Raw genomic sequence first — 24,999 nt, forward strand, 5'->3', positions numbered from 1 at the left:
TTACGCTCAGAAAGCATCAACAAATATCTTAATTATCAATTATCAACAACTGTCCTAAATATTTTAAAACTAAGATTGGTATTTTGTATAGCCATTCACTTCAATTCTCATATGATCAAACTAAATAACTCCTATCTTCAGGTTTTGGTGGTCCATTTTCTTGTAAAATCACCTAAGATCTCATTGGAGTAAACTGCTTTTAAAAAATAAGTTTCAGAGCCCAGGGATTCAGCTCAGTGGTTCCGCCACCTGCGTCACAAGCGCAAGGTCCTGAGCTTGATCCCCAGTACCAAAAAACAAAAAGTAAGTTTCATAGGACACTTATTTAGATTATAATATTCAGACACAGAAAATTTAATGTTCACAAAATTGTGTCATACAAAATAATATTTCTCCAATTGTTTATGGTCTGAAACTGTGGCTTCTCAATCAAGAATATGCCTCATCACTTAAGATTTTAAAATTAGCTTCACAAAAATTTTAGAAAACTTTTGTTTTCATGAACAAGCCACCTCAATGTATTACCCAGTGAAGCACTCAATTCATTATTTCTTTCCCCAACAGAATGTCCCATGAATCCTTTTTCTGTCCACCATGAAAAATGGCTACTGTTAACTAACTACTGGTTATGAGCTAGAAGATTTATACATTTTCTGTTGTCCTTCATACAATCTTTCAAATTAAATATTATTACTCACATTTTGATGAAACTCAAAGAGATTAAATAACTTGTCAAAGGTGACCAAGTTAGGAAATTACCTAGTTGCAAATTTACGGTCTTCAGAAAGCTGGTATCAGAGAATCCTCACAGCACATTTCAGGTACTTTTTCATTAATTAAAGAACTATGTAATGAAAACTTCCCAGCTCAAACTGAAAGCATAGTTGAGATTACCAATTTTTTTGAGATACAGTCTAAGAGTCATGACTATGCATGCCCTATCAATGATTTGTCCCTAAGTCAAGTTAGGTAAATAGTGATCAACATAATCATACTATGTTACCTTAGTTTACCAATTTATGGTTTCCAATTATATCTTTCATTTTGAGTTGCCCACCATATTAGAACTGGCTGTTTGAAAAACATTTTGATACTTTCTCTCAATAAATTTTTCCTACTTAAAAAAAACCCATTTTGATAATTTCTACAATATAATGGGGGTGTTTTGCCTTCTATTTCTCTTTACTATAGAACACTGAAGTAGTAAATTCTATTTGGAACATAATGTAAAGATAAATTTTATATTTTTTGCATAGGCTCAAATATTTCCTTTAAAAAAAAACAGAACCACAAAATCTATACCTCCTTTTGGTATGTGTGTGGGAGGCCTTGGTTGTCAAGAAGCTTAAAGTAATATGTGAATCTTGGTAGCATTTTAGAGTCATTTGATTATCTTTCCTTCACTAAGTGGTTTGTAATCTCTCTCTCTCTCTCTCTGTACCAGGGATCAAACTCAAGACCTTGCACTTGCAATGCAGGTACAGTGCCACTGACCTAAATCCCTGGCCCTTGTAATGTCTTTTATAAACCTAAGTTTTAAGGGGCCGGGGATTTAGCTCAGTGGTTTTGCTACCTGCTGCACAAGCACAAGGACCCAAGTTCGATCCCCAGTACCAAAAAAAAAAAAAGACAAAATCTAAGTTTTAACTATTTTGTTTTTTATAGGCAGCAAATAAAAAGAAAGGAAAAAGAATTATGTTTCCTATCCCTTTATGAAATTCACCAAAAGAAATCAGGCAATGTTCCTCAATAGTAATACATTTTTGCATCCAATTCCTGATAAACATTCCATAGTAAATGTGAAGTTCTTAGAAAACACAATCTGTGCAATTAGGAATTATGGCAAATTTTCCCACAGTATGCTCAAAACACACTGAAATTTTCAAAAAATTATTTCCTCAAAGAAATTCTCAGTGGGATAAATGGCAAAGAATAATTTAAGTCATCATTGTGCCACATTTTGTTAATTCTGAATATTTCACAAAACCATCATTAAATCATCAACAGAGATAAACTGAGCATAAAAGTCTAATACATTATTTACTGGTATACATAATACAAAAATATTTTACTACTAAAATGTATAATAAAGGTGAAAAAAATCTTCACAGTTCTTCATGACAACATATATATTGTATGCTTGAGAAGATTTCAAATATATAAGAAATTAACTCACCACATTTGGGAGCTGAATGATTTAAAAACATGAAATGACTTAGATACCAAGAAAGTATAAATGACTGTATCCCTAACAACCAGAAACAATTAGTATACTTTAAAAGACAGTTGATAAACTTGTCAACAATCTCAAGTGTAGTTAAAGCCATTCTAGTCTACTGGGGCTGGGGATGTTGCTAGTGGTAGAGAGCTTAGTATATTCATTCAGGTCCTAGGTTTTACCCCAGTACTGAAGAAAAAATCTTTTTAAAGCCACTCTTTTTAAAGGTTTACTAAATTTTTCATTTATTCCATTTATATTTTCCATTGAATTGGATTTTTCCTCTCTGGAAGAATCTATGTTTTTTAACAGATAAATTGCATCAGATGCTTGACACAGAACTGCTACCAATAAGAAAATAATTAAAAATATAAAGTGTATATAGTTGATAAATTAAACTACAAAATTATATAATTATGTATTGCTTACATATTATCTAGCGATATAGCCTCAATATGGTAATATTATTTATATTGCTTTTAACATTATGTTTACATATATACATATTTAGAAACACACACATATATATTGCCATATGTTTTCCAAATATACACTAATCATCCATACTAAGGGGTATTTTGCTTCCAGCCAGAAAACAGTATCTAATATGGACTCACCTGAATTAATGCATGATTGTCTTTAAAAAACACTGAGTCGCCCGATAGCAAAAGAGGCTCGCTTTTCTCACAGCTCTCCTGGCTGATGAGGGTGTGCGCATAGTTGGGCTGTGGGAAGATGAGGTGGCTCTTCCTCGAGTCCGCGGTGAGCGAGACCTCATGCGAATAGGTCTGCAGGAAAGTGCACACCCCGTCCCCGCCCACAAAGTGCGAGGCCGGCAAACCAGCCAATCCGTTTCCCGCAACCTGGAGCAGGCGCACTGAGTGCCAGCGCCGCAGCTTGAGCGCCAGCAGCACGAAGACAAAAGCTAGGAAGACGCAAGAGACTGAGGCCACTGCCACCACCAGGTACAGCGTGAGGCCTGAGGTTTCGGAGCTGGCGGGAGACTCTAGACTGCTTAGATCAGCTAGAACGTCAGGGATACTGTTGGCCACGGCCACGGTGATCGTGACCGTGGCCGAGAGGGGGGGCTGGCCGTGGTCCTGCACAGAAACCACGAGGCTCTGTTTGAGCGCATCTCTGTCCAACAGGGTCCTTGCCGTGCGCACCTCGCCGGTGTGCAGCCCTACTGAGAAGAGCCCTGGCTCGCTGGCCTTCAGCAGGCGGTAGGACAGCCAGGCATTCTGACCCGAGTCTCTGTCCAGGGCCACCACTTTGGTCACCAAGTATCCAGGTTCTGCGGAGCGGGGTGCCAGCTCCACTCCTGTGGAGCCGTCCACGGGGATGGCTAGATATAGGATTTCGGGAGCATTGTCGTTCTGGTCCTGCACGAACAGGCTCAATGACACCTTGCTGCTAAGCGACGGGTCCCCACTGTCACGCGCCAGCACGTGTAGCTGTAGGTCTCGGAAATGCTCATAGTCAAAGGACTGCAATGCGTACAGGACGCCAGTGTCCGAATTGATAGAGATATAAGAGGTCACAGGAGACCCCTGGAGAGTGTCCTCAACCAGTGAATAAGTGACCTGTGCGTTCTCATCACAGTCGGGGTCATGCGCGGTCACTGAAAGGATGGAGGCACCTCTGGGGTTATTCTCTGGGACATAGGCAGAGTAGGAGGACTGAGCGAAGGCGGGAGGGTTATCATTGGTGTCCGCCAGGGCCAGAGAGATAAGCGCTTCCGTTGACAGGGGCGGATTTCCCGTGTCAGTGGCGGTCACCGTGATGTTGTAGTTAGGAACCTGTTCCCGGTCTAAGATTGTATCTGTGACTAAACTATAGTAATTTCCATAAGATTTCTCTAATTTAAAAGGCACGTTCCCTGGGATGGAACAGATTACCTGTCCGTTTTCCCCAGAGTCTTGATCATTTACATGTAAAAGGGCAATTAATGTCCCTTTGGGAGAGTTTTCGGGAATGGAGCCGATTAGAGAGGTGACGACTACTTCAGGGGCGTTGTCATTCACATCGAGCACTGTGATCAGGACTTTGGCTCGTGCGGAATATCCTGCGTTATCCATTGCTTGCACTTCCATCTCGTAGAAAGCTGATTCCTCATGGTTCAACTCCGCTATTGTTGATATTGTCCCTAAAGTACTATCCAGCTTGAAAACTTGGGCCGCTTTGTGGTCCACATACCGGAAGGAGTACCTCACTTCCGCATTGTCCCCTTCGTCTGGGTCAGTGGCGTTTACCAGAAGCAGCAGAGTGCCCACAGCCACGTTCTCTGGAACACTCACGCGGTACTCGGACCGAGCAAACGCTGGTGCATTGTCGTTCGCGTCAAGAACCACTACCCGGATGCGCGCGGTGCCGGTGCGGACAGGGTCGCCCCGGTCCGAAGCCGTGAGGACCAGCTGGTGAGCGGCCTCTTCCTCGCGGTCCAGGGCGCGCTCCAGCACCAATTCCGGGTACTTGTTACCATCTGCTCCGTTTTGCACCTCCAGAGAGAAGTGAGTATTTGCGCTGAGCTCGTAGCTCTGGAGAGAGTTCTTCCCGATATCTGGATCCCAAGCGTGGGGAAGGGGGAACCGCATCCCAGTGGCTGCGTTTTCACTCATTTTTATTTCTAATTGACTTTCACTGAAGTAAGGAGCATTATCATTAATGTCCCTCACTTCTACTTCTACCCCATATATTTTCACTTTATCCTCCATTAGGATCTCTAGATTTAATTGGCACTTGGTGGCCCCCATGCACAGCTCCTCCCGGTCTATCCTGCCCGCGGTGACCAAGCTCCCGCTGCGCGGGTTCAGGGCGAAAAGCTGCGTCCTACCTCGGGAGACGAGGCGTACTCCGCGCTCAGCCAACTCGCGGGGCTCCAGCCCCAGGTCTTTGGAGATGTTGCCCACCCTAGAGCCTTTCTCCAGCTCCTCAGGAATTGAATAGCGTATATAGGAGCATCGGGCTTCCCACAGGATCCCCAAGAGGACGCCCAGCAGGACCGGCCCTTTGCAATCCCGGTGCAGTCGCGCGGGAATCATCGTCACTTTCCTCCAGGATTATTTCCACTTCTGCCCTTGATCACCGAAGTCAGGATCAGCTCTTCAGCCCCTGGAATCGGACGGTCCGGAGCGGGGTCGAGCGTGCCTCCCGTTTCCTCTCCGAGATGGTTTGTTTTCAATCTGTGCTTTGTGCTTTAGGCACATGCAAGATCAGGATCTCTGCATTTCTCTCCCTGATTGGTGAACAGCGGCACTCAGAGTCCTAACCAATTACTGCACAATCTTGGACTCCCGGAAAGAATTTTTGGTTTTTATACCTCAAATAGCTCCACCTACTGTTCTTCAAGTAGGAGCAGAGACCGAGCCCACTAAACCAAGAGTATTCCTTTTAGAAGAAACTAAGTGAACTTCTTTTTATTTCCTAAAAGTTTTCAGACAGAACCACTCTCTTGAGCTTATTTTCTATAGATGTCCGTGTTTTGCAATTCTTACGGTCAGATTTTATGTGAACTTAGTTTTCATAAACAGTACTTTTAACACACCTACTTTGAGATCACTCCCCTCAGCACATCTATTATGAGAGACCAATCTCTAGAAACTTCTTGTTTTGAGAATTTATATTATAACATAATTTAAACTTTTGGCTTCAGCTACAATTTGAGGTGACAGTGTTTCAATAGATTTCATGAACTTGCCTGAATGGAAGGACTACTTCAACAGATTGAGATTTGACACTTAAAAAATCAAATTTTCATTGTAAAATAGAAACCCCCCAAATGAGAAATGTGATGGTATACATTATCAAAATCATATCTGGCAAGAAGTCAAATAAAGATGTATTACCAGGTTTTGAACAAAATGGAAGCATTCCAATGTGTATTTACTGGAAATAGTGGTAGTATTCTACAATTCTACTAATACATTATGTTTCAAAAGAATGTTTAATTTGGGGAAAGTCTCAGTAAAAGAAAATCAACAATACAAATAATATTATAAATTTACCTTTTACTGGGAAACTGACCAAATTCCAATTACTGAGAATTGCTGGTAATAAATTTGAAGTACATCAAAATAGGAAATATGTCTCTCCCTAAGACATAACTAACTACTGTACTTTCATGAATGCAAATATTTATGTTCTGAGGAAAGGCACTTTTTGGGAGGAGAATGCTGGCTATTGAACCCTGGACCTCTTCAAAGCTAAGTGTGTGCTCTATAATGGAGCTACACTTCAGCACGTGATAGCCATAAAATAAAAGTAGTATCTTCAAAATTGGGAGGAAATTTACACACAGCTATTTTTAAAAAATCAAACAAAACTGACTAGTGGGAGTCCAAGAATCTCTAATGTACCTGAATAGTACCAAAATATTACTATGTCATTTAAATATATTTTCTCTCAACTTAGTTAATAGAAAATAAAACTTATATACTCAAGACATTGAATGCTCAAAAAAACTCCACAAAAAGAAAAATTATAGTTCAATTAAAAATACTTGACTGGTAACAGCATCATAATACACAGTTCTCACCTGAGTTTGTTTTGGTTTTTTGGTGTGTATGTGTACAGAATATTTCAAAATACTTGAAGGCTGAGAGTGAAGGTACAGGCCCACAGAGAAAGGGACAGAAAATACTGAGAGTGGATAGCCAAACATAAAGCAACAGTACATATGATCTGCTTAAGATCTTCTTGCCAAAATATTGGTTTGAAAATTAAACTAAATCATTTTCAAATGAAAGACTCATTGAAACTCACGGGAGTAGGAGCACCAGAATTAGGGCTTATCTTCTTATTCTTCTCAGTGAGACTTACTGCCAAAGAAGATTCGCTGGAAGGATCTTGTGGGGGGACCAATTCTGGCATCATGGTGAGAAAATCAAGCCTTGTTTTCTGAGAGTCAGACGCAACGCACAGGTTGTAGGAATAAGGCATGGTTCCCTCGCTGTAGTTGAGAGAAACCCCTGGTCTGGTCTTAGAACAGAGATCAGATTGAAAGCAGCCCCAGGAAGTGGGACCGGAAGAGTGTCGCAGTCGAAGGGCGACGGCCAAAATCACCCCGAGAAGAAAGAGCACAGAAATCAAGGCCAAGGCCACCACCAGATAAAACTGCAGTTCGCCCTGCGAGTCAGAGATCTCCGGACCTTCACTGACGTCTGGCAATGCCTCCTGTAGGCTGTCCGCGAAGACCAGGAGCAGAGTGGCTGTGGCCGAGAGGGGCGGTTTTCCACCATCGCGCACAGCGACCAGCAGGCGGTGCCGGGCAGCGTCCTTGTCGCCCAAGGCACGCGCTGTGCGCACCTCGCCCGTGCGCAGCCCCAGGCTGAAGAGCCCGGGGTCGCTGGCCTGCAGCACGTGGTAGGACAGCCAGGCATTGTGTCCCGAGTCAGCGTCCACCGCCACCACCTTGGTGACCAGGTAGCCGGGCTCGGCGGCGCGCGGCACCGTGTCGAAGAGCGCCGAGCCGTCGGGCCCCAGCGCGGGGTACAGCACCCGCGGCGCGTTGTCGTTGCGGTCTCCCACCAGCACGCGCAGGCTCACGTTGGCGCTGAGAGCGGGCGAGCCCTGGTCGCGGGCCTGCAGTGTCAGCTCGAAGGCGCGCAGCTGTTCGTGGTCGAAGGCGCGCTGCGCGAACACCACTCCGCTCTGTGCGCTCACGGACACGTAGGACAGCAGCGTCCTAGGCTCCAGGTCACTGGCCACGATGGAGTAGGAAACCTGGCCGTTGGGTCCCAGATCTGGGTCCCAGGCACTGACCTGAGCGATGGAAACTCCGGGAGAGTTGTTCTCAGCCACGTGGACCAAGTAGGAGGCGTGGTGGAAAACTGGAGCGTTGTCATTGACATCACCAATGTGTAGGGTGACGCTGGCGCTGGAGGACAGGGGAGGCTTGCCCTTGTCAGTAGCGGTGACAGTGACGTTGTACTCTGCGGTCTTCTCTCGGTCCAAGGGCCCATCTGTTACAAGCTTGTAGTAATTATGGGCAGAGGTTTCGATTCTAAATGGAACTTTTTCTTTTATGAGACATGTGATCTCTCCATTTTCCCCAGAATCTTTATCGTATGATTTGAACAGAGCGATCACCGTTCCGGGTTCTGCATCCTCGGTTATGGAACTGGACACTGAAGTAAAAATCACTTCGGGGACATTGTCGTTCTCATCTAGAATTTCTAGGATAATTTTACATTCAGTGGCCATGCCTCCACCATCCTTTGCTTCTATGCTCATGGTATAACTTCTATTGATTTCGAAGTCTATAGGATCTTTGGATTTAATTTCTCCATTTTTGTGGTCTAGTATAAACTTATTTCCAATACCATCTCTTAGGGACTTGAAGGAGTAGGTGATCTCTGCATTGGCACCCTCGTCCTGATCAATAGCTGTCACCTGTAGCATGGAGGTGCCTGGGGGCACGTTCTCTCTGAGGCTGACTTTGTACACATTCTGAGTGAACACCGGGGGATTATCATTGGCGTCAGTGACCTTGATCTTAATCTGAGCAGTCCCAGTTAGGACAGGGTCTCCCCCATCCACTGCAGTCAGGAACAAGAGATGGGAACTCTGTTGTTCCCGGTCCAGGGACTTCTCCAACACTAATTCTGGGACATTCTTGTCTTCAGTCTTGTCCTTCACCATGAGAGAGAAATGTTCATTAGGGCTGAGCTGGTAACTCTGAAGAGAATGAGGCCCTACATCTGCATCGATAGCAGATTCCAGGCCAAATCTAGTGCCTGGAAGTGCAAATTCATTGATTTGTAAAACAATGGTATTTTCGGGGAAATGAGGTGGATTGTCATTTATATCTTCTATTAGCACATTTATGTGAAAAACATTTAGAGGATTTTCTGCTACAATCTCTAATGGTATTACACACAGAGAGCTCAGAGGACAGAGAAACTCCCGATCTATTCTGTCACTCACAAGGATGTTCCCATTCTCAGTGTTCACGGTAAAGTATTGTTTCTCTGCACTAACTCTGAGGTTTCGGGCAAGTAAATTCCCAATAGGCAACCTCAGGTCCTCAACGAGGTTCCCTACTACTGAGCCCCTGGCCATTTCTTCCGGAATAGAATAGCGGATCTGCTCAGCGAGCGCCTCGCTGAACAAAGGCAGAAGGAAGGGAAAGAGTACTTGCCGCCTCCAGCGTCTTTGCTTCCCTCTGTATTCCATCCTTCTTGAGTGTTGTTGCAGCTTGCGATGCTAACAGAAGATTCTTCACAAATGGCTTTGAAAATCCAATGATCCTAGTTTTTGGGTACCCCCAAACTCTATGGAGTTAGATTTGCCAAGCAGAAAACCCAAGTCTGGTACACTCTCCTCCCAGCCTTGCTTTGTGACTGCGCAGATAAACTCCGGGGATCCAGCTCTTGCAGAGAATTGGTCAACAGCGGCGCTCAGAGACTATTTAGAAAACTGCAGTCTGAAGCTTTTGCAAATTCAATGGGATTCCATTTTCCACAGATAAATTGGGCTTATGTGTAAGGACTGAAGCAGTTTATGAGTTTTGAATGTGTCTGTTTTCCAGTGCTTAGTATCAAAGAAAGTTCCTTAGTGATGGGATCTATAGTAGAGCCATTAATCTAGTTAACAGGAGAAATCTGTCTTTTCCTAATCAAAGAAAATGGACACACTGGAAGAATCAGGGAAAGTCTTCTCCAGATTAACAAAGACCACGTGGAAAAATAGCCCCACCAAGTGGTATAGGAAAATTTTGACAACGATAAAGATAAAATGACACCTTGTATTACCTTCACTCTCATATGCAAAAATGTTCTCTTTTTATCAGACAAGTACCTGAAGCTACATACACATTCAAAATAAAGATGGCCAATGCCATAAAAATCTTCCTAATTACTTATAGTCAAGATTTATGAAAGTGATTATTATGTGTTTACATGTTCATCATACAGAATGTAAATTTTAGTGTAGGAATTACCCATAAAAATTTAATGACATGAAATTAAGGGTATTTTTATCCTTTTATTTAAATAGATTATATATTGCAGCCTCACAAAACTTTATAACTACCTCCAAATCAAAATAACCTTAATACCAAGTTTCAAAGCCAATCTTTCCTTTTTGTTCTCCAAGATATTGGTTATCCACTGTTAACTAGTTTAGACTGTGCTTAAAAACATGGAATGACTTACCTCTTCCAGTCAAGTATATTATATACTTTTCATTAATTTTTCTTGACTCCCAGACAAACTTAGGCATCTGTTAGAAGGTTTGCCTTTCCTGCTGTTGGAATTTTTTGTCCAAGAACTAATCAATTTCCAGTTAATTATAAGAAGGTCACCTCTTAAGGGAACTTGAAAGGGAACATTAACATACAACATACACATAATTTGGGTCAAAGACTTAGAAGCCAGTGGGAGAGTGCTGAGCTAAACTGATTATGGAAATGAATCCTGTGATCAAACAGCCCATACATGTCTCCACCTCACCTGGCTTTCCTAGATCTTGCTTCAGATAACATGAATGTAATTAGATAACCACCAAGACTTCAATAACAAGTTGTTTCTAAAGACTGTAATTCAATATACTTATATGTAATACAAAATGTGCTTATAAAAGAAAGAAAAAAGAAAGAAAGACAGAAGAAAGAGAGAGAAGAATCCATCACTCCTAGGTAAACTGAAAATGAACAAAAAATATTCAGAGGAATACTCAGTCCCCCATCCCCCCACAGTTCACCTCCAGGAAGCACATGCTCTACCACTGAGCCATACCCCTAGAACTTATATCAGTCTCTTTAAAATCCTAATACCTTCGCTCACCTCACCTGTTCCACTGGAAGAAACTGAAAAGTGAAACCATTTTTAGCATATTTGAAAACAATTTTTTGAGAAACCCTGGATTAAAATGATTTCCACAAGTGAATCTGCTACAACAAAAGCTATCTACAAAGACATTAAAGTAAAAGAATGAAAGGAAATAACATCAGCCCAACAATTCAATTATTTCTTTAAGAACAATCTAATGACTTTCCTATAGTAATAGAAAAGATATCTGGAACTTAAAAAAAAAGAATTCTGCATTTTCTCTCCAAGAAAACCTAGTTAATATGTCTGTTTTGATAGCATAAAGAAATGAGACAATGTTGAAAGTCAACAAGATCTAAATATATTACCAGCCTTCAAAAAGTAAAATAGAATTATTTCATGCTCAGAAAAAAGCCTATATGTATACTCATGTGTGCACAGATAAATAAATCAGAAAGAGCCAAGGAGAGAGTACTACTACATCAACAAGGTTAAATGTGAACATTAGAAGTAATAGTACAGGCTGGTAGGATATAACTATAAATCAATGGAGATACTGAGAAATTGAAATAGACACTGTGAAATTGAAATAAATAAAATGTTTGTAAATCATTAGTTTGAATCATGATCAGTTTGCACTGATAGCGACAGACAATGATGATAGAAAAATAATACTAAAATTCACCTTATTGCAAAGCAAGCCATGGTAGTTGAACTGATCCTTTCTAATCAAAGGAAAATATGCCAGGTCTAAAAATATAAATGAGACTTTCACACTTTCACAAGCCTTTCTGAAAGCTGATGGCAATCCGATAAAAGGTAAAGTACACAAACTCACATGCATCACTCTAAATATGTATGAACTATGTTTACCCAAACCCCAGTTTTCATAACAGGCTCAGCAAAAATTCCCTTAAAAGACTTGTGGCAAGATATAAAAAATTGGGAGGCAGAGAAATAGATCTCACCTGATTATTTGTTGGGTCATATTTGCCCAAAATGGTAGCTGAGTCTATCGAGAGAGGCTCGCTTTTCTCACAGCTCCCCTGGCTGATAAGGGTGTCCATGTAGTTGGGCTGCGGGAAGATCAAGTGGCTTTTCCTCGAGTCCTTGGTGAGTGAGACCTCATGGGAATAGGTCTGCAGGAAAGCATGCACCCCATCCACACCTACAAAATTTGAGGTGGGTAAACCTGCTAATCCACTGCCTGCTGCCTGGAGAAAGCGAGAGGAGTGCCAGTGCCGAAGTCTGAGTGCCAGCAGCACGATGACGAAAATGAGGAAGATGCAGGAGACTGCGGTGATGGCCACAACTAGATAGAGTGTGAGGCCTGATTCATCAGGATTGGCCGAAGACTCCAGATTCCCCAAGTCGGCCAGAACTTCTGGGATGCTGTCAGCCACCGCCACTGTGAGCGTTATGGTGGCCGACAGGGGAGGTTGGCCATGGTCCTGGACAGACACCACGAGGCTCTGCTTGAGCGCATCTTTGTCCAACAGTGTCCGGGCTGTGCGTACCTCGCCTGTGTGCAGCCCCACCATGAAAAGCCCTGGCTCGCTGGCCTTAAGCAGGCGGTAGGACAGCCAGGCATTCTGTCCAGAGTCTCTGTCCACTGCCACCACCTTGGTTACTAGATAACCAGGCTCTGCTGAGCGGGGTGCCAACTCCACACCAGTGGAACCATCTGTAGGGATGGTGGGATACAGGACCTCAGGGGTGTTGTCATTTTGGTCCAGCACAAACAGGCTCAGCGACACATTGCTGCTGAGTGGTGGGTTCCCGCTGTCACGTGCAGCCACTCTCAGTTGCAAGTTTTGGAACTGTTCATAGTCAAAGGATTGCAGTGAGTACAGGATGCCTGTATCTGAATTAATAGATACATAGGAGGATAGAGGCACTCCCTGGATAGTGTCCTCCATTAGAGAGTAAGTGACATGGGCATTCTCTTTGCTGTCCAGGTCCACAGCAGTCACTGAGAAGATGGAGGCTCCTCTGGGGTTGTTTTCAGGAATATAGGCAGAGTAAGAGGATTGGGAGAAAACTGGAGGGTTATCATTGTCATCTGCCACATTCAGCAAGAGGTGAGCTTCTGTATACAAGGGTGGGCTTCCCTGGTCTTTGGCTGTCAGTGTTACATTGTAGCTCTGGATTTGCTCTCTGTCCAGCTCACTGTTTGTTATCAACTTGTAATAATTTCCATAAGTCTTTTCTAATTTAAAAGGAAGATTATTAGGAATGAAACAGGAGACCTGACCATTTTCTCCAGAATCTCGATCTCGCACATTTAGAAGAGCAATTACTGAACCTGGAGGAGAATTTTCCAGCAATGAATTAACAGAAGAGGTAATAGTAATTTCTGGGGCATTATCATTCACATCTACAACTGTGATCAACATCTTAGCAGTGGTTAAAAGCCCTCCACCATCTTGGCCTTGAATTTCCATCTCATAGAATTTGTATTTTTCAAAATCAAGAGGTCCTTGTACTAGAACTTCTCCAGTTTTCGAGTTCATCTGGAATATTTCAGAAGCTTTGCTTTCCATATTTCGGAATGAATACATCACTTCCCCGTTTGTCCCTTCGTCTGGATCTGTTGCGTTTACCACGAGCACCCGAGTTCCTGAGCTGAGGTTTTCGGGAACACTCACCTGATACACAGGCTGTGTAAACTTTGGGATGTGGTCATTTACATCGAGGACCACCGCGCGAATGGGAATGGTGCCCTTGCGGATGGGATCGCCTCCATCTGCCGCTGTGAGGAGGAGGTGGTGAGCTGCTGCTTTCTCCCGGTCCAGGCCTCCCTCCAGCACCAGCTCCGGATTCTTGACCCCATCAGCTCCCCCTCGCACTTGCAAAGAAAAGTAACTATTAGGGCTGAGCTGGTAGCTCTGGAGAGAGTTCGCCCCCACATCCGGATCCCTAGCGTTAGGAAGAGGAAATCGCGATCCAGGAGTTGCGTGCTCACTGACTTTTATCTCTACTTCCTCTTCCCGGAAGGTAGGGGCGTTATCATTAACATCAATTATTTCCACCTCCACGCCATAAATCTTCAAGGTGTCCTCCACGAGAATCTCCATACTTAAAAAGCAGGAGGATACCGTCTCACAGAGCTCCTCCCGGTCTACCCTGCCCGCGGTGACCAAGCTGCCGCCTCGCGGGTTCAGAGCGAAAAGCTGCGTCTTTTCTCCGGAGACGATGCGGACTCCACGCTCCGCCAGCTCCTGAGGCTCTAGCCCCAGGTCCTTGGAGATGTTGCCCACAAAGAAACCTCTGTCGGTCTCTTCCGGCACAGAGTATCGGATCTGCCCGTCCCCCAAACCCCACAGCGTCCCCAGGATAAAGCACAGCAGGAGCAGCCCGCTGCGATCCTTACGCAGTTGCGGATTTTCCATGGCAGGGTCTGAGCAAATAATCCGTAGTGTCTTGAGCCAGTTTGTTTCCCAGGCCTTCCGCATCCAAAATATATTAGAAAGCCGAAGACAGCGCTTTTAAGTTTCCAGCATCAGGATCGGTGAGTGTCCATCTCATTCTGCTTTGTGTGGTAGAGGTCGGGGAGGGGAACTCAGTGTCTCTCTGCCTCCCATTCCCTGATTGGTGAACAGCGGCGCCTAGAGCCCAATCTTATTATTGCAATGATTAAGAAAAACTTGGTCTTGTTACATAAAGAAATTATTACACTTACCTTTTCGTGACTCATACGTACTTGTAAAGCTTAAAATCGCAAACAATAGTTATGCAATGTGATGTGATGACAGAAGTTTACCGAGAGCACTTATGAAAGCAGAGATTATTAAAAGGGCTTGTTTAATTTTTTTGAAGTTTTCAAAAAATACTACTGGAACTAATAACTTGCAGGTTAAGTTTTAATTTATTCTACTGATTGACAGGAGCTGGAATTTGTGGATGTAGAAATAACATGGTCCACACAAGATCATCAGGTAGGATGCATGGCTAATTCTTATCCTTTTTTTGAGTAACATAAAGATGAAACGTTTCATAAAATTAGAATATTATTTGGATTGTCATTTGAAATATCAAAAGAATATAACTGTATACTATATCCCTAACCAAGTCTATTTTCATGAAAATTTCCCCTGAGATTTCATCTCTGTGTATTGTATGTATGGTGCTATGGGTGGAACCCAAGGCCTCAAGCATGCTAAGCATGTACTTTATCACTAGGCTACAATCCCAGTCCTCAAAAACTTACCTTAAAACGTTTTTGTATAATAGGAAGATCAAGTATTGCAAATTTTTGTCTTAATAGTGATATCCAAAGGTTTCATTTAGATTTATATTAGGACCTTACCAATAACAGCATTATATTGGAATATATTGGCACACTGGAATATAAAAAGCATTATTTTAAATACCTTGTTAAATGTCGTCTTGTCTGCTTCAATACTGGCAGTTAAAATGCTAGCCAGTAGCATGGAAGAGCTATCTTTGTTGAAAATATCTTGTGCCGCTGGACAGTGATCAACAGATGTGAGAAAATTAACTTCTGGGTTTGTTTGATTCCCTGGCACACACAAATTATAGGCATAGGGCAACATTCCCTCACTGTAGTTGGGGGGAAGCACAGGTCCAGGCTTTGAGCAGAGAACTGACCCAAAGCAGCTCTTGACTGAATGGCTGGAAGAGTGTCGCAATCGTAAAGCAATAGCCAGAATCACTGCGAGGAGGAAGAGCACAGAGATCAAGGCCAAGGCCACCACCAGGTAAAACTGCAGCTCGCCCTGGGGGTCAGAAGGGACAGGATGATCCGTGAGATCTGGCAGCACCTCCTGTAGGCTGTCCGCGAAGACCAGGAGCAGAGTGGCTGTGGCCGAGAGGGGCGGTTTTCCACCATCGCGCACAGCGACCAGCAGGCGGTGCCGGGCAGCGTCCTTCTCGCCCAAGGCACGCGCTGTGCGCACCTCGCCCGTGCGCAGCCCCAGGCTGAAGAGCCCAGGGTCGCTGGCCTGCAGCACGTGGTAGGACAGCCAGGCATTGTGTCCCGAGTCAGCGTCCACCGCCACCACCTTGGTGACCAGGTAGCCGGGCTCGGCGGCGCGCGGCACCGTGTCGAAGAGCGCCGAGCCGTCGGGCCCCAGCGCGGGGTACAGCACCCGCGGCGCGTTGTCGTTGCGGTCTCCCACCAGCACGCGCAGGCTCACGTTGGCGCTGAGAGCGGGCGAGCCCTGGTCGCGGGCCTGCAGTGTCAGCTCGAAGGCGCGCAGCTGCTCGTGGTCGAAGGCGCGCTGCGCGAACACCGCTCCGCTCTGTGCGCTCACGGACACGTAGGACAGCAGCGTTCTAGGCTCCAGGTCGCTGGCCACGATGGAGTAGGAAACCTGGCCGTTGGGTCCCACATCTGGGTCCCAAGCATGGACCTGGGTTATGGAGGCCCCGGGCTGGTTGTTTTCTGGTATGTGGACCAAGTAGGCCTGCTGTTCAAAAACGGGAGCATTGTCGTTAACATCAGTGATATGCAGGAAGATGGTTGTGCTGGAGGAAAGGGGTAGCTTGCCCCTGTCGGTGGCTGTGATGGTGATGTTGTAATCTGGGGTCTGCTCCCTGTCCAGGCTCCCATCTGTTACTAATTTGTAGTAATTACTGGAAGAAGAATAAATCTTAAATGGACCATCTCTACTTAAACTACATGTGACCTCTGCATTTTCCCCAGAATCTCGGTCCCGTGTTTTGAAGAGAGCCACAACCATTCCAGGAGGGGAATCCTCCAAAATGGGATCAGAGAGAGAAGTGATGATTATTTCGGGGCTGTTGTCGTTTTCATCTAGAACATCTATAATTACTTTACACTGTGTGGAAAGAGATCCTCGGTCCTTTACTTCCACGTACATTGTATATCTTTCTACTTCTTCAAAATCCAGGGGCTGATGAGTTACAATGACTCCTGTACTGGAATCCAGAGAGAACACGTGTTGGGCTTTGCCGGCCCCGCCAAGGAAGGAGTAGGTGAACTCGGCATTGATCCCTTCGTCCTGGTCAGTGGCCTTCACTCTTAGGACAGAGGTGCCTGGAGGGACGTCTTCCTGAAGGCTGACCCTGTAAACGCCCTGGCTAAACACTGGGGGGTTATCATTGGCATCCACCACCAGGACTCGGATCTGAGCGGTGCTGCTTAGAGGCGGGTCCCCAAAGTCTAAAGCTGTTAGCACCAAGTGGTGCATGCTCTGGGTTTCTCGGTCCAGGGTCTTCTGCAGTACTAATTTGGGATACGTGCCACCATCGGGATTGTCTTTCACCACCAATGAGAAATACTCATTAGGACTTAACTGGTATTTGCTCAGCGAATTTACATTTATATCGGGATCTTCTGCAGACTCAAGAATTGTTACCATTCCTGGGCTGACGGATTCACTTATTTCTAAGTTTATTTCATCTTTAGGGAACTGAGGAGCATGATCATTAATATCTTCAATGGCCACAACGATGTGAAAAATATTTAAGGGATTTTCCACCACGGCTTCCAACTGCAGCTCGCATCTTCTCCTCCCTTTGCATATCTGCTCGCGGTCTACGCGGTCCTTCACCAGTAAGTCCCCGCTCTCCGCGTCTACGCTGAAGTGCAGCTTCTCCGCGCTAACGCGCAGCTTTCGAGCCGACACATCCTGGACACTCAGCCCTAGATCCCGGGCGAGGTTCCCCACCACCGAGCCCTTGGCCAGCTCCTCGGGAATGGAGTAGCGGATGGGCTCGCAGAGCGCCGGGTAGAACAAAGGCAGCAGGAGGGGAAACAGTACCTGCCCGCGGCCGGCGCGTCGCCTCTGCGCGCAGCTCCCTCCCATTGCTCGCTGGGCTTCTCGGTCCCCTCTTCGCACTTGGAGAAAGTGCACTCGACCGCGGTGGAAGAGCGTTAGTCCGGGGCCAGGCAGAGCCCGGTTTCGGGCCGGGAATCCCTGTGTTCGGGGCCGGGTGTGCGCAGCCCAGAGTCTCTCAGGGTGAGAGGGTTTCCTTCTGTGAGTGTTGGTGGCTGCGCAGGAAATCCTAGGCTAGAGGCTGAAGGATCTGGGACGTCGAGCTTGCTCTGCACTGGCCGACAGCGGCGCCCAGAGGCTTTGTGTGGGACTGCAGCATGGCTTTTCTATGAGGAAATCTTTATTTTTTCGAATGTACAAGTTGATAGCTGAAATTTTTACTCCTTAGTGATTCAGTTGTCATCATGAAACTTTTAAACCTCATCACTATTACTTTTTATATATTAAAATATTACGTTGATTTTGGATAAAGTATGCCCTTCAAAATTAAAAAGGCATAAAAATATACAGTGAAGGTCTACAGGTCTCCTATTCCATGGCCCATTGCTATCTAATTCCTCCATCCAAAGGCAATTACTATTGCTGTTTTACAGAGTAATTAGCTGGTTTAGGATGTAACCTAACCAGTGGTAGAGCTCTTTTCTAATATCTGCAAGGCCCTGGATCGGATCCCCAGCCCCATAGAGTAATTATCTGTTAAACTGAAAGTACAGAAGATATAAGAAAAAAAACCCCTTTGTCTTCAATCCTAGATTTTATTTAGTTAGAAATTAATAACCTTTCTTTCCATTGCCCTATCTACAACTCATCCAGGATGTCCTGTATTGCTTTTTAAATAATTATATCTAAAAACATTTGCTTATAGTAACTAAAATGGTATTTTAAATTTGTATTTTTCAAAATAATAGAATTACCTGAGACAGCTACACAATAATTTTGGTTCTTATAAATAAAAATCTGAAATAGTAGTTTCAATGATTTAAGAGTTAATAACTATGGCTCTCAAGTGTGTGCAACCCTTCCATAGACCTATAAATAATCAAATGTTGATCAACATTAAAATGTTATAAGTGGGCTGGGGATTTAGCTCAGTGGTTTCACTGCCTGCTGCACAAGCGCAAGGACCCAAGTTCGATCCCCGGTACCAAAAAAAAAATATATGTCATAAGTATTTTGAGACACTGTAAGATACTCTGATGCTATGCTTCCAAGTTTAGTAGAGTATTAACAATTAAGAGATCTAACCAAATACATCATTCTCTTCATTGAACTAAACATATTTATTATCATGTACTTTGAAGAATTTTGTGTAGAGGTACTTCTTTGTTTACTTTCTAATCTTGCAGAATTGGCATTCTGCACCCTCAGTTTCAGAATTTTCAGTTTCAGATAGGTTTCCTTTCCTTACATTAAGGAGCCATTGATATCCCCTTGCCACAAATCCTTTGCTTCTGTTCTTGGAACCTATACAAATTTTCCATCTTCTCAATCTATATTTTTAGTCTTGGTGATTGGAGGATTTAATTTTTTTGAGAATTTAATTTTAAATAGATGAAGACAGCAGAACCCCAAATCTCCTCAATTTAACAATCTATTGACTCTTTAGAATCCCTGTTGAGCAAGGGAAGTCAACATAAAAGTTGTATCTTCCACACAAGAGTATGATGTTAGAGAATCATGTGAAAAGAATATCAAGATGTTAGTAAGTATGACTATTGTTGGGAAAACTGAAGTACAGTGTTATAAATTAATTAAATATTAATAGAAAAATGGAATCTTTATGAAATGTATTCAATGGCAACTGTTACTACAAGGTATAGCTTGAAAACTATAACTTCAAAGGCTTTTTCCTTGGGAAGATTAAAATTGAGTGACTTTAAGCTTGATTTGTGTTTCTAGTGAAGCTAATGCATTTGGTTTCCAACATTTACCTATTTTTATCAGAACTGCCTTAAAAATAAGAGCTCAGGTTGTCTAAAGGGCCAGTTTCATCATGTGGCTACCTAAGGAGAACACACAGATGGACAGACACTTCTGTGTGTACGTCTTTTAGGAATTATCAATATTGTACTCAACAATGCTACAAAACATAAGATTCTGCAAGTCTAATCACAACAGGCATTCACTAGGAGTAGGTAAATTTTCCAGAAAGTTAAAAAAATCTGTTTAAATCATCAAATTTCACTTTTCAATGTTTTAGCAAGAGGCAAGTGTCATAGAAATGGAGAAAAACGATTTTTAAAAATAGATTTAAATTTTGTACCATCATATGCAAACCTAAAAGTAAAACCATTCACAATGTTTAAAGGAAATAGAAGGTAAAAATAAAACTCACTGGAACCAAGGGAGTATCTTCTATAGGAAACTTGGAATCATCTAACAAAGACAAAGGATCCTTTTTCTCACAGCTCTCCTGGCTAATGAGCGTATCAGCATAGTTGGGCTGTGGGAAGATCAGGTGGCTCTTCCTTGAATCTGAAGTGAGGGACACCTCGTGGGAATAGGTCTGCAGGAAAGCTTGCACCCCATCCACACCCACAAAGTGGGAGGCAGGTATGCCTGCCAATCCATCTCCAGAAGCCTGGAGCTTGTGAGACTTATGCCAGCGCCGAAGTCTGAATGCCAGCAACATGATGACGAAGGCCAGAAAGACACAGGAGACAGCGGCCACAGCCACCACCAGGTACAGAGTGAGGTTGGATGTGTTGGACTCCTGAGCAGGCTTGAGGTTGCCTAAGTCAGCCAGAACTTCTGGGATGCTGTCAGCTATCGCCACAGTGAGCATAACAGTTGAGGAAAGAGGGGGCTGGCCATGGTCCTGCACAGATACCATGAGGCTCTGCTTGAGCGCATCTCTGTCCAATAGGGTCCTTGTGGTGCGCACCTCCCCTGTGTGCAGCCCCACTGAGAAAAGTCCTGGCTCGCTGGCCTTCAGCAGGCGGTAGGACAGCCAGGCGTTCTGTCCAGAATCTCTGTCCACTGCCACCACCTTGGTCACCAGGTACCCAGGTTCTGCAGAACGGGGTGCCAGCTCCACTCCAGTGGACCCATCAGTGGGGACAATGGGATACAGGATCTCGGGCCTGTTGTCATTCTGATCCAGCACAAACAGGCTCAGTGATGCATTACTGCTGAGTGGAGGGTTTCCACTGTCACTGGCAGTCACCTGTAGGTGCAGTTCACGAAACTGCTCATAGTCGAAGGATTGGAGTGCATACAGAATGCCAGTGTCTGAGTTGATGGATATGTAAGAGGATAGTGGTGTCCCTTGGATGGTGTCTTCAGCCAGAGAGTAAATGACCTGGCCATTCTCCTTGGTGTCTGGATCATGAGCTGTCACTGAGAAGATGGAGGCGCCCCTGGGATTGTTCTCTGGGATATAGGTAAAGTAGGAGATTTGAGAGAAGGTGGGTGGGTTGTCGTTGATGTCTGCCACTTGCAGGATAAAGTGAGTTTCCATTGACAGAGGTGGATTTCCACCATCTTTGGCAGTTACTGTAATGTTGTAAGAGGATACTTGTTCCCTGTCAAGGATTCTGTGAGTCACCACTCTATAATAACTGTCAATAGACTTTTCTAACTTAAATGGTAGATTCTCTGGAATGGAACAGGTTATCTCTCCATTCCGACCAGAGTCTAAATCGTGCACGTTTAAAAGGGCTATGAAAGTTCCCAGGGGTGAATCTTCTGTCACTGGACTAAACAGAGACATGATGGTCACCTCTGGACTGTTGTCATTTACATCTTCTACTGTAATCAACACTTTTGCAGTTGCAAGATATGCTCCTCCATCTTCTGCTTGTATTTCTATTTCATAGAAACTTGTTTCTTCATAATCTAGACTTTCGGATATGTTTATTTCTCCAGTATTTTTGTTTAGTTGGAATTTCAACAACTGTGTGTCAGGTAATTTTCGGAACGAGTATGTCACTTCTCCATTGGCCCCTTCGTCCTTGTCCGTGGCAGTGACTGTTAGCAGCTGAGTGCCTATAGGCAAGTTCTCTGGAACATTCACGCGGTATTCAGGCGAGGTGAAGACTGGAGCGTTGTCATTTGTATCGAAGACAGTCACAGTGATGAGGATAGTGCCAGATCTGAGAGGGACACCCCCGTCACAGGCGGTGAGAACCAAGTGGTGAACGGCCTCTTCCTCCCGATCTAGAGCACGCTCCAGCACCAGCTCTGGGTACTTGACGCCTTTGGCAGGACTCTGCACGCCTAAGGAGAAGTGCTTACTGGGGCTGAGCTGGTAGCTCTGTAGGGAATTCACGCCCACATCCGGATCAATGGCTTCCAGGAGAGGAAAACGCATTCCTGGAGCGACGTTTTCATTGATTTTTACATCCAGATTTTCTGCTTGGAATTTTGGGGCATTATCGTTGATATCAGTTACTTCTATTTCTATTCTAAAAAGTTTCACCCTATCTTCAACAAAGATGTTAAAACTCACCAGACACCGCGCGCTCTGGGCGCACAGCTCCTCCCGGTCTATCCTGCCCGCGGTGACCAAGCCGCCGCTGAGCGGGTTCAGAGAGAAAAGCTGCGTCCTACCTTTGGAGACGATGCGGACTCCGCGCTCCGCCAGCTCCCGGGGCTCCAGCCCCAGGTCCTTGGAGATGTTGCCCACGAACGAGCCTTTGTCTATCTCCTCAGGAACCGCGTATCGGATCTCCTGGGCTCGGCACTCCCAGAGTATCCGCAGGAAAAGGCAGAGCAGGACCAGCTTGGTGCGGTCGGGGCGATTCCTTCGAGCAGCCATTGTTGTCTGGTTACGGAATTTTCCCAAGTTCTCCCTGGACACGTATGTTTCAACTGGTTCCTTTTTCTTTCTGAGATTGCAGGGATTCTCTGAAGCTTGTACGCCTTATATTCCGGAGGGAGTTTCGTTGCAACCCAAGAGCCAGTGTGTATGAATTGTGGGGCTTTTCTACAGTTGGAGCCAGGAGAATCCGGACCGAGCTGTGTGGGTTTATTTCTCTCGTAGTAGGTGAACAGCGACGCTCAGAGTCCTAAAAAGTTACTGCACCCACCGATATATCCTAGGTTGCAGCATCTTATTTACATTGATTCTTTGGTTTCTCCACTCACATCTTTTTTGGGATCAAACCCAAAGCCTCAGTTTGGTCCCTTTACCACTGAGCTGCACCTTTAGCTCTTCTTCCCTCATATCTTTATCACTATTTGTGGGTCGGTCTCTTACTGGCGAGTGAGACAAAGTGGAATGAAAATACTATAATATATTATGTGATAATGTTGGACTCAATATACATTTACAACATATTTGCTCAACAGGAATCCACTTAAAATATAAACAATGCTTATTTTATGTCATATGAGTTTGCAGCTATAGCAGAAAAATCTTACAATTTTGTTTGAAATTGTGATGTAAAAATCCAATTATGTTTAGCATAGGCATTCTTAGACTATATTATACTGCTTATGAGCTAAGTCATTTTGAAGGTTTTTATTTTGGATTATTTAATTTGTTTAGCTTAAATTGTATGAGAAGTCAGAAGATATTCTTTGCTAAAATAGTTTCATTGTGCCTCAGTGAGTCTTTTCTGAAAAATGTACTTTTTCTTACAGCCATATGTTATTAGGAGTTAATGTAACCCACATAAATGAATTGAATAGGTAATTATAAACTCAAATGTACATATATTGTAGCTGCCTATGAAACTGTTTGTGTTGTAATGGAAAGAGAAATATGACTAGGAATTTCAAGTGCAAAAAAACTTTAAAAGAAAATTAGATACAGTGATCTCTTTTTTTGTCTTTTCCTCCATGCTTAAGATCGAATCTATGCCCACACATGCTAGGCATGTGCTCTACCACTGAGCCACATCCCCGGTTTGTGCTGTAGATTTGTTTTGTTTTGTTTTTGTTTTTTTGAGGCAGGGTCTCACTATGTAGTTCAGACTGGCCTTGAACTCACTATGTAGCCCAGGCTGGCCTCAAACTTGCAGTGATCCTGCCTCAACCTCCCAAATACTGGGATTATAGGCTCATTGTGCTGTAAATTTTTTACAAATACATTTTTATGTCAATCACTTGTTTTGTCAGGACATTGATACCAATACAAATAATCTCTTCACTTAGGGAGTTTGCATGGAAGATCAAAGTAAAGTGATTCACACACTTTCAGCTGTGCAGGCCTACCAGTCCAATAACAGTTCTTTTCTCAAATATGAAGGATTTAGAGCTTCACTTCTTTATATAGAAAGAAGGTTGTTCAGAAGTATTTATGTCACTATGTCACCAAATATGGAAGTCTTTCAACATTTTCTTTTTTCCCTTTGAAGATCTTAAATATGAGAATGAGAGCAAAGGAGAAAAGCATTTAATTTGCTTTCATGGAAATTTATCTTGCAAGGGAATGGTAAAAAGATTGAGAAAGAGTACAATTTGAACTCCAAGGAAAGGAAAGGATCACAACCGGAAAGACCAAAAGTAGAAGAAAAAAAATCCCTGTAGCGAAGTTAGTATTAAACTTTGGGGACAATAGAAACCTTGGAATATGGAGTTTTGACTACTCTACCAATAAAAATGGATATATCAACAATTTTGCATACAGTTTCAGAGATCATAGATCTGCTAGCTCTCTCCACTCAGATGCTCAGAGTTAGAAAAGGTATTACAATAAAGAAAAATGCCAAATGTTATCAAAGAGATTATTTGCAATAAATGCTTTTTCAAAAGAGCAATTGTTTGGATATTTAATGCATACCTGAATATTTTAAAGCATTAAAACATATAAAACAGTATATGGAAAATTCATTTTAAGGCTTAGCAAATTTGAATAGATAGGTTATTAGGTTAGAAGCCAAGACTACTTCTACTTGTTAATTGGAGCTTAACAAGGGAGCTCCAATTTTTTTCCACCCAATGACAGAGCAATTTATGAAATAAATCTTTTTTAAAATTTTTCTTTCTTCTTCTTTCTCTTCTTCTTTTTGTTGTTCTTTTGTTTTTTTGAGACAGGATCTTGCTATGTAGTTCAGGCTGGCCTTTAACTCATTACGTATGTAGCCCAGGCTGGCCTTGAACTCATGGCAATTCTCCTGCCTCAGCCTCCTGAGTGCTGGGATTATGCCCCCCCCAGCATGAACCAAATAAATCTTGAAAGCCATAATGAGGTAAACATTAAGAAGACAAGATGATGATTAGCTATGATTTTTCCAATATGGGCCTAGATATGAAAAATGAAGTACTACAGTGAAATATGAGAAACTGAAATACTAGATACAAA

At 43.6% G+C, this 24,999-nt stretch overlaps 1 protein-coding gene across 23 annotated transcripts in view; it reads right to left on the reverse strand.

The window, feature by feature from the left end:
- Nucleotides 1-24,999, reverse strand: part of LOC101699484 (protocadherin gamma-C4) — a 168,266-nt gene that overhangs the window by 63,517 nt on the left and 79,750 nt on the right. Inside the window, exon 1 of one of the 23 annotated variants that reach the window (XM_013075693.3) lies at nucleotides 20,086-24,998. The exons of 16 other annotated variants lie outside the window; for them this stretch is intronic. In XM_013075693.3, the coding sequence (XP_012931147.2) occupies nucleotides 20,086-22,509 (2,424 nt within the window). In that variant the 5' untranslated portion in view covers nucleotides 22,510-24,998. 6 more of the 23 variants (XM_087180483.1, XM_087180479.1, XM_021266121.2 and 3 more) reach the window with 6 other exon arrangements.

Source organism: Heterocephalus glaber, unplaced genomic scaffold, assembly GCF_053883595.1.
Source record: "Heterocephalus glaber isolate CG9 unplaced genomic scaffold, H.glaber_assembly_v1.0 deba00001463, whole genome shotgun sequence".
NCBI lineage: Eukaryota > Metazoa > Chordata > Mammalia > Rodentia > Bathyergidae > Heterocephalus > Heterocephalus glaber.